The 10,851-nt window shown below is 44.3% G+C and overlaps 2 pseudogenes across 2 annotated transcripts, besides 3 other annotated features; one reads left to right on the forward strand and one right to left on the reverse strand.

Moving 5' to 3' along the window:
• Positions 1 to 10,851: a sequence feature (contig 1.1 1..10851(-1)).
• Positions 815 to 873: a sequence feature (Short protein (ANIA_11255, CBF90404.1) was converted to a misc_feature.).
• Positions 907 to 931: a sequence feature (Short protein (ANIA_11255, CBF90404.1) was converted to a misc_feature.).
• On the forward strand, positions 1,431 to 7,455 carry ANIA_10001 (annotated as a pseudogene). The gene has a single exon. A coding segment is annotated over exon 1 (6,025 nt).
• Positions 8,352 to 10,697, reverse strand: ANIA_10000 (annotated as a pseudogene). Its single transcript has one exon. A coding segment is annotated over exon 1 (2,346 nt).

Here is a 10,851-nt window from a genome sequence, read left to right on the forward strand (position 1 = left end):
CTCGGCTCGGCTCGGACAATCGGGTGAGCGGACCCTTAATGCATGTAAGAAACCAACAGAACAATTCTTTAGAAACACACTAGGATGCAAAGCGCAAGGCAGCCGTCAGTGCATTCTGACAGTTCCCCTCAACCGCCGTCTGGTTATCGACAAGGATTCCTAGAACAAACTGGATAAGACTAGGCTGCGGCATAACCGCAACCGCGGCTATGAGATCGATAACCATCACCATCACCGCAAATTCGAGGTTAACCGCGGTGAAACCGCGGTTAACCTCACTGTGGCCGCACTAGCATAACTCTTGCTTAATTATCAGTTTTGAGCGCCCTGCATGGTAGTTATGAAGCTTATAAATACTTATTAATATCTGTTTTAAACACATGTTCGAGTTTTTCCAATACAGACATCTTATTTGAAGACAATTGCACTGTAAATATAGGAAATTAGAATAAAATATAAAAAGGAGTCTCTAACCCACTGGTACCCTGGGAACGGCAGAATGGTGTAAGACGCTCGGAGTAACGTTATATAAACAGCTATCGGAGCGTCTGGGGGCAGCCACCGGCAAGGTGCCTAGTCAAGACAATAGAGCAAGCCTTATTTGTTAGGAGATTACAAGGTAATAGGTAGGACAGAGCAGAACGAATCGCTTGGAGAGCTAGGCAGCTAATGGTCTTTGGTGCATCTATATATGTATGGCAGTCCGCCGTCGGGCCTCTGTTGGTTACGGTTAGCTGCCCTGTCGGGCCGTTCGCCCAACCAGTCCAATATCTTCCTTCATCGGGATTAATGCCTGAGGGGTCAGGTGTCCATCATGACAACTATCCTCCCCCAATTCCAGCAAACTGTCTCAGTTTGCTCTAGCTACTTTGAGTAATACAATAATTAATAGTATTCTGATAATAGAAGAATAATAGGGTTTCAGGCTTGAATAGAGCCATTAATCAAGGCTTTAATAAAGGAATTTCTGTCTTCAGCTTAGTTAGACTTGTTAAACCCAACCCACGAAACCCGCCCCAACCCGCCCCGACCCGCCAAGAAACGGGTTGGGTTAGACCTTCTAATTATCTATTGGGTTTTGGATATTTTTGGCTGCCCCAAAGCCCGGCGGAGCAACCCGCTGGGTTGCCAAGATATCTGAATTAGGTATATTACTGTATTTAGATTATATTTTCTTACTTAGATGGTTTATAATACAATATTTAAATACAGTATTTTATTAACTATGTAAATCACTACTTATTAGAGTAATGATATGCATAACTGGGTTATTTTGGGTTATTTAGGTTGGGTTAGAATTATTTGCTAAACCCATGGGCGGTTTACTGTGAAGGTAACCCACCCCAAAACCCGCGTGGGCGGATCAGCTAGGCCTGAAAACCCGCCCCAACCCGTGGTTTAACAAGTCTATTAAGCATAAATACAGCAAGGTTGGCATCCATTGCACGCAGATAAGTCAGCGCAATGTTGCATATTACATGGTTCAGCTATCACTGCCCCGAGGCGTCCCTCACAAGCTATACCAGTAGTTGACTGTTATGGGTCCTTTGCCTATACAAGGACCTTAGACCTTAGTGACTCGGCCAAGGCCTGCGCTGTCCTGAAGGCGGTGAGCCACCTACAAGACTTCCTTGCAACAACAATCCTTCTTTCTCATTTCTTCTTTAGCGATTCCTTCTTGTACGTACGGCACCGTCTAGCATAGGAAGATCCATCTAAATACGTCCCTTAACATTAGGAATCGCTCACCAATCTCAATAATAGTATGAGGAGACCTTTTACTATGACAATGGAAGAAGAAAGCGTCGCATTGTTGCTACAGCAGCTCCAGGAGCTCTGTACAGAGATGCGGACTCAGAAACAACAGCTCCAAGAAGAGAATAACAGCTTACGGGCGGAACTACAGGCCGTACAGAACTCGCAACTGAGAAACCATCCACCAGTTACCACTACAGTTACATCCGCAACGCCCACCCCCTACGAACGAAGCTATCCCCGTCCTCGTCACCCGGATGTCGAACCCTTTACTGGAGAAGACCCTAAGGACTACCCTCCTTTCCAGATGAACCTTCGTACGAAGTTTGCAATCAACGCCGCCTGCTACCCTACAGAGGAGGAACAAGTTTACTATGCCTACAGCTGCCTGAGAGGAAAAGCCAGCCAGCGTGTACTACCATGGCTCTTGGCTCGCCAGAAATCTGAGACTCCCGTGCTATGGGCAGAATTCTCCGCGGTACTAGACAAGGCCTTTGGTGACCCTGACCAACAGAGAAAGGCTCTTGTACGAGTGAATACAATGAAGCAAGGGAAATGTGACTTTGAAGAGTTCTTGAATAAATTTGACGAAGAACTTCTTAATGCTGGAGGGATTAATTGGGATGATAACCAGAAGAAGGCCTTGTTGGACACGGCAATTAATGTTGAGTTGCTAAAAGCCCATGGTTGGTATTAGGCAGGAGGATTCATACGACAACTACTGTAATCAACTGCGCGAAATCAACCACAACCTCCAGAGAGTGGCCAGGCTTACATGAAAAGGATCTCGCGCTGCTGTCCCCACACATATTGCTTGTACAAGACCAGCAGGAGGCTCTGACCGGACCGGGACCCCTGATCAAATAGACTGGGAAGCCACCCATGCTCAAATTGCAGCCCTACAAAAGGAAGTCGCGGCCCTCCGTACGAAAGGGACCAGGACCCCAAGAAAAGCTAGTCAGGCACCTGCAGAGGAGAAGCAAAAGAGGTTGTCTGAGGGCAAATGCCTATGCTGCGGTGATCCTGACCACTTTATACAAGAGTGCCCTACAAAACCTACCAGGCGCCCTAGGCAGGTGGCCACAGTTCAGGAAGAACAAGACCAAATGGATGACTACAGTGAGAGCGAGTCGGAAAACAAATAACCTCTGTGCAAAGTCGTGTACAGAGGGGTTATACAGCTAGAGAAATACTACTTGATTGGCAAGATTTCAACAGCTCGCGCATGAATACCCCCCTATTCTTGGTGGAGGCACTAGTCAACCATATCTATAATGCTCGTACAATGATAGATACAGGCTGCCTGACCTATGGGGTAATCAGTGACAAGTTTGTCAAGATACATTAAATACCTACCATACCTATCCACCCGAAACCTTTCAAGGGAGTGACTGGGAATATAGAGGAGATTAATAAGATTATACAGGTTCAGCTAGATATCAGGGCGCATACAGAAAAAGGAGCCTACTTCTATGTAATACCTGATAACCTGGGCTATGACTTAATCTTGGGACTCCCCTGGCTGGAGCAACATAATAGAAGGTTAGAGGCTAAGAGGGGCAGGCTGTACCTCTGTACTACTGGAGTCTGTCTATGGAGTACTACAAAGAGGCCCTTACTAAAGCTGAACATAGCACAGATATCCGCTGCAACCATGGGAGGATTTATACAAAGGAAAAGGTACCATGGCCAAGATATTAAGATATTTGCAGTCTTATTGGCAGATATACAGAAGGCACTGGCCCCAAAGAGACATATTGACCCCCGTACAAAGCTACCAAGATAATACTGGAAATACCTAAGGCTCTTTGAACAAGACAAAGCAGAAGAACTACTACTGCACTGGGGAGATAGGATTGATCACAAAATCAAGCTTGTACAGGAGGAGAGTGGGAAGGATCCTGAAGTCCCCTGGGGCCCCCTTTACAACATAACCTAGGAAGAACTAATAGTCCTCTAGAAAATACTCTCTGAACTATTACAGAAAGGCTTTATCTGCGTGAGCCATTCCCCAGCTGCAGCCCCAGTACTCTTTGTATAAAAACCAGGAGGAGGACTGCAGTTCTGTATCAACTACTGTGCTCTAAATACTATTACCAAGAAGGACTGCTATCCATTGCCCCTGATCCATAAGACACTAAACTAAATTAGACAAGCCTAGATGGTTTACTAAGCTGGATGTGTCTGCTGCCTTCTATAAGATCTACATAGCCAAAGGCCAGGAATGGATGACTGCCTTCTGTACAAGATATGGGCTCTTTGAATGGCTAGTTACCCCTTTTGGGTTGGCTAATGTACCGAGCACCTTCCAAAAATATATTAACTGGACCCTCCGGGAATATCTAGATGAATTCTGCTCAGCCTATATTGATGATGTGCTTGTCTATACCAATAGGGACCTCCGCCAGCACCGGAAGTATGTATGAATAGTCTTGAAGAAACTGGAAGAAGCAGGCCTATATTTGGATATTAAGAAGTGCAAATTTGAGTGCAAGGAGACAAAGTACTTGGGCTTTATAATACAGGCAGGGAAGGGAATTAAAATAGACCTGGAGAAGGTGAAAGCAATAAAGGAATAGGAAACCCCTACTATTATAAAGGGTGTCTGAGGATTCCTGGGGCTTTGCCAACTTCTACCAAAGGTTCATCCCTAACTTCTCAGGGATCATACGCCCACTGAACAACTTGACAAAGAAAGGGACACCCTTCTTGTAGACTAAGGAGTACCAGGATAGCTTTGATCTGCTTAAGGAAAAGTTTATTACTGGACCTGTCCTAGCAACCTTCAACCCTTCCTACTATATAGTAGTAGAGACTGACTCCTCAGGTTATAATACAGGAGGAGTTCTCTCTTAATATAATAAAAAAAGGGGAATTGCACCCATGTGCCTACTTCTCTAAAAGGAATTCTCCAGCTGAATGCAACTATGAGATCTATGACAAGGAGCTACTTGCAATTGTACAATGTCTTGAAGCCGTGGGATGCTGAACTGTGCTTATATAGAGAATTCCAAGTTATTACAGACTATAAAAACCTGGAGTACTTCTTCTCCCCAAGGAAGCTAACAGAACAACATATACAATAGTCCTTATTTCTCAGCTGGTTCAACTTCAAGCTAGTATATAGGAAAGGGTCAGCTAATCAGAGAGCTGATGTACTTTCATAGAGAGACCAAGACATGCCTGATAATGAAGATGACAGGGTCAAGTCTTGTATAATGCAACTTTTTACAGAAAAATACTTAGGGGAAGATGGTAGTTGCCACCCTCTGACCAGCTGAAGAGCAACCATGGGAGCTGTATGAAAAAAGTGATATATAGAAGGAGGCACTTAAACAGGATGAAAGATATAGTAAAGCAGTACTGTGCCTGAAAGATGGAGCAAGGAGATTTCTTCTATACCTATAATTGAAAGTCAGAATCTCAGAATGCCAGCTGGACGCCCAAGACCATATCCTCTTCTATAGGAGGAGGTGGGTGCCTGATAGTAAACAGCTCTATATAAGTATAATTCAGGCTGTACATGACTCTATATTAACAGGACATCCTGGCTAAGAGCAAATATATTTGCTGGTTAGCTGTAAATACTTCTGGCCTAATATGTCCCAGGATATCAGAAGATTCATCTGGAACTGTGATATATGTGGGAGGACCAAGTCTTGGAGAGACCAGAGAAGGGGGCTATTAAAGCCCCTCCCTGTGCCTGATCGTCCCTGGCAGGAGGTTTTAATGGATTTTATTATAGACCTACCAGAGAGCAAAGGTTGTACAAATATCATAGTTATCACAGACTGATTAACCAAAGGTGTGATACTAGAAGGAATATCAGAAACTGACTCTGAGAGTGTGGCCTGGGCACTTGTACAAGTACTTATAAGCAAATACAGGATCCTAAAGGCTATCACCTCGGACAGGGGAAGCCAGTTTACAAGTAATACATGGGCCTGCATATATACCCTGACAGGGATCAACCGCCGGCTATCTACAGCCTATCATCCTCAGACTAATAGATCAACAGAGAGAATGAACAGCATAGTGGAAACCTACCTCTGCATGTATACCTGCTATGACCAGAAGGACTAGAACAGGCTACTTCTACTTGCAGAGCTGGCAATTAATAGCTGTACATCAACAGCAACAGGGGTCAGCCCCTTCTATCTAAGCTATGGGTACAACCTCAGCCTATTTACCCCTACCGAGGAGGTAGAGCATCTAGCTGAAGAACCAACCAAGAGTCCTATCCAGAAAGGGGAAGCCATTGTACAGAAAGTTAAGGAAGCCCTAGACTGGGCTCAAGCCTCCATGGCCTATTCCCAACAGAATACAGAGAATCAGGCTAATAAACACAGGAGCCCGGCCACAAACTACCAAGTAGGAGATAAGGTCTGGCTAAGTCTGAAGAACATCCGTACGGACCAACCCAGTAAGAAACTTGACTGGAAGAACACCAAGTATGAGGTTATAGGCCTGGTGGGCAGTCATGCTGTACAGCTGAATACGCCCCCAGGGATCCATCCAGTCTTCCATGTAGACCTGCTTTGGCTGGCTTCATCAGATCCACTTCCTTCCCAGAAGAATAATGATAGCCAGCCCCCTAGCATCATGGTGAACGGTGAGGAAGAATACATGGTAGAGAAAATCCTGGACAAACGTCGCAGGAGATACGGGAGAGGTCACCGGCTGGAATACCTAGTAAAATGGTCAGGCTATGCTCAGCCAACCTGGGAAGCTGCCACAGCTTTGGAGGAAGTACAAGCTCTGGATGAGTGGCTGGATCGTACGAAACAATATAGACTTCAGGACGGCTCACTAAACAGAGATGCATATATAAAGGCTAAAGCAACATGACCTACCCTGTGACCTGTACTTCCTACATAGAGGGAGGGGGGGGTACTGTTATGGGTCCTTTGCCTATACAAGGACCTTAGACCTTAGTGACTCGGCCAAGGCCTGCGCTGTCCTGAAGGCGGTGAGCCACCTACAAGACTTCCTTGCAACAACAACCCTTCTTTCTCATTTCTTCTTTAGCGATTCCTTCTTGTACGTACGGCACGTCTAGATAGGAAGATCCATCTAAATACGTCCCTTAACATTGACACAGCCTAATATACAGGGATTCATCCAGCAGCGCATCCAGCAGGCTGGTGATAGCCAGGTAATTATATATACTAATATAAAGAGCCAGGTTAATGCTATCAGCTGTGAGCTGGGCTGCAAGGCATACTATAGTACTATTCTGGACTAGACAGGTATAATATAATAGTTCCAGAGCAGCCAGACCTATATTATTGCCGCAATAGGTACCTTAGGCATGGGTATTAATATCCCTAATATCTAGTACATGATCTATCTAGGTCAGTTATAGATATGTTAAGGGACGTGTATAGACGGATCTTCCTATCTAAACGTGCCGTATGTACAAGAGGGAATCGCTGAAGAAGAGAAAGCGGGACAGGACAGATCAGAGATTGGAGATGGATGGGGAGCCACGTGACCACAGCCGCGTACGCTACGCGGTGCGTGTTATGGGAGCATCCCATAACAAGATACTGCTTAACTACAGCCAGGAGAGTAAGTATACAGGGTATAATAGCTTAGCAAGCAAGGCTGTTATTATGCACCCCCAGGGCTGGGATGACCTTAATCTGTAGGTTAACTAGGTATCAGATGCCAAGTTCAAGCACATGCAGGCATATATAGAGGTTGTTGGGGGGGTAGGGTGTTATTAGTATATCCTTGACCAGTATCTAGACTAGACTTGTTAAACCACGGGTTGGGTCGGGTTTTCAGCATACCCTGATCCGCCCGGCGGGTTTTTGGAGCGGATCAGTAAATAAGTATAGAGCATCCGGATCGACGTAATTACCAGCATCAACTAACGAATAATATAAAAGAATGAAGGTCTGATTCTTACAATCTAGCTCTATAGAGCAGCTTTAAATACACAAGAAATAATAATCAACCTAGCCTAATACGGCAGTTGGAAGAGACATAACTTTTGAACCGTGGAAATAGCTGAAGTCTCTGCATAAGCATCGGCGAGCCGGAGCTTGCAGTTCCGATATCCCAAACAGGAAAGTTCCATATATGACTAGCCGTCACATACGGTCGACAATAAGCAACCCGCCCATGGATTATCGAAAAAACTACAATCCAAACCAAAAACCCCATAAACCCCGCCAAGCATAATGCTAACCATATATGGTTAGATTGGGTCAGTGGAGCTATAACCTACCCAAAAAATCCATAGCCCAGAGCATAAAAAATCTAACTTGGTTAACTTTTACCAGTATCAAGATCTCGACAGAGAGATATAGTAAATAATCTTGTTCTGTAAATATCATGTATTTTTTATTTCAGACTAAAAGATGGTGCACAGCTAGGAATATGAGATCTAAGATTATGGATTATGGATGTAATGTACATATAACTTTGAGAAGACAATGTGAACTAACTAAGTTAGTTTTTCTTCTTGAAGTATTTTTCCTCTTTCTTTCTATGGGCCTGCTCCTCCAGAGTACACTTGTGTTTATGAGTAACATTATTTTTCTTGTAGACCTTATTCCTGTTAAGGGACGTATTTAGATGGATCTTCCTATCTAGACGTGCCGTACGTACAGGAAGGAATCGCTAAAGAAGAAAGGAGAAAGAAGGATTGTTGTTGTGAGGAAGTCTTGTAGGTGGCTCACCGCCTTCAGGACAGCGCAGGCCTTGGCCGAGTCACTAAGGTCTAAGGTCCTTGTATAGGCAAAGGACCCATAACAGTACCCCCCCCCTTTCTTCATGTAGGAAGTACAGGTCATAGGGGTAGGTCATGTCGCTTTAGCCTTTATATATGCATCTCTGTTTAGTGAGCCGTCCTGAAGTCTATACTATTTTGTACAATCCAGCCACTCATCCAGAGCTTGTGCTTCCTCCAAAGCTGTGGCAGCTTCCCAGGTTGGCTGAGCATAGCCTGACCATTTCACTAGGTATTCCAGCCAGTGACCTCTCCCGTATCTCCTGGGATGTTTATCCAGGATTTTCTCTACTATGTATTCTTTCTCGCTGTTCACAATGATGCCAGGGGGCTGGGTATCATCATTCTTCTGGGAAGGAAGTAGATCTGATAAAGCCAGCCAAAGCAGGTCTACATGGAAGACTGGATGGATCCCTGGGGGTGTATTCAGCTGTACAGCATGGCTGCCCACCAGGCCTATAACCTTGTACTTAGTATTCTTCTAGTCCAGTTTCTTGCTGGGTTGGTCCATACAGATATTCTTCAGACTTAGCCAGACCTTATCTCCTACTTGGTAGTTTGTGGCTGGGCTCCTGTATTTATTAGCCTGATTCTCTGCATTCTATTAGGAATAGGCTATAGAGGCTTGAGCCTAGTCTAGGGCTTCCTTAACTTTCTGTATAATAGCTTCCCCTTTCTGGATAGGACTCTTGGCTGGTTCTTCGGCTAGTTGCTCTACCTCCTTGGTAGGGCTAAATAGGCTGAGGTTATATCTATAGCTTAGGTAGAAGGGGCTGACCCCTGTTGCTGTTAATATACAGCTATTAATTGCTAGCTCTGTAAGTAGGAGTAACCTGTTCCAGTCCCTCTGGTCATAGCAGGTATAGATATAGAGGTAGGTCTCTACTGTACTATTTATTCTCTCTGTTAATCCATCAGTCTGGGGGTGATGGGCCTTTAGATAGTCGGCGGTTAATCCCTGTCAGGGTACATATGCGAGCCCATGTATTACTTGTAAACTGGCTTCCTCTGTCCGAGGTGATAGCCTTCGGGATCCCATGTTTGCTTATAAGTACTCGTACGAGGGCCCAGGCCACGCTCTCAGAGTCAATCTCTGACATTCCTTCTAGTATCACACCTTTGGTTAACCGGTCTGTGATAACCATGATGTTTGTACAACCTTCACTCTCTGGTAGGTCTGTGATGAAATCCATTGAAACCTCCTGCCAGGGACGATCAGGCACAGGGAGGGGCTTTAATAGTCCCTTTCTCTGGTCCCTCCAAGATTTCGTCCTTCCACATACATCACAGTTTCGGACGAATCTCCTGATGTCTTGGGACATGTTAGGCCAGAAATATTTATAGCTAACTAGTATATATATTTACTCCTAGCCAGGATATCCTGTTAATATAGAGTCATGCATAGCTTGAATTATATTTATATAGAGCTATTTACTCCCAGGTACCTACCTCCTTCTGCAGAAGAGGATATAGCCTTGGGTATCTAATTAGCATTCCAAGGTTCCTACTTTTAACTATAGATATAGGGGAAATTTCCTTGCTCCATCCTTCAGGCACTATATTACCTTATTATACCCTTTATTCTGCTTAAGTGCCTCTTTCTACATATCACCTTTCTTATACAGCTCGCGTGGTGGCTCTCTAGTTGGTTGAAGGGTAGCAACTACCATTTTTCCCAAGTATTTTTTACTAAAGAGTTGTATTATACAAGACTTGACCCTGTCATCTTTATTATCAGGTATATCTTAGTCTCTCTATGAAAGTATATCAGCTCTCTAATTGGCTGACCCTTTCCTATATACTAACTTGAAGTTGAACCAGCTGAGAAATAAGGACTATTATATATACCACTCTGTCAGTTTTCTTGGGGAGAAGAAGTACTCCAGGTTCTTGTGGTTGGTAATAACTTAGAATTCTCTATATAAGCACAGTTCAGCATCCCAGGCTTCAAGATATTGTACAATTATAAGTAGCTCCTTATTATAGATCTTGTAGTTGTATTCAGCTGGGGAATTCCTTTTAGAGAAGTAGGCATATAGGTATAATTCCTCTTTTTTATTATATTAAGAAAGAACTCCTCCTGTATTATAACCTGAGGAGTTAGTCTCTACTACTATATAGTAGGAAGGGTTAAAGGTTGCTAGGACAGGTCCAGTAATAAACTTTTCCTTAAGCAGATTAAAGCTATCCTAGCACTTCTTAGGGTTAGGGTTAGGGTTAGGGTTAGGGTTAGGGTTAGGGTTAGGGTTAGGGTTAGGGTTAGGGTTAGGGTTAGGGTTAGGGTTAGGGTTAGGGTTAGGGTTAGGGTTAGGGAGGGTTAGGGTTAGGGTTAGGGTTAGGGTTAGGGTTAGGGGAAT

This window comes from Aspergillus nidulans, chromosome VIII (assembly GCF_000011425.1).
Source record: "Aspergillus nidulans FGSC A4 chromosome VIII".
NCBI lineage: Eukaryota > Fungi > Ascomycota > Eurotiomycetes > Eurotiales > Aspergillaceae > Aspergillus > Aspergillus nidulans.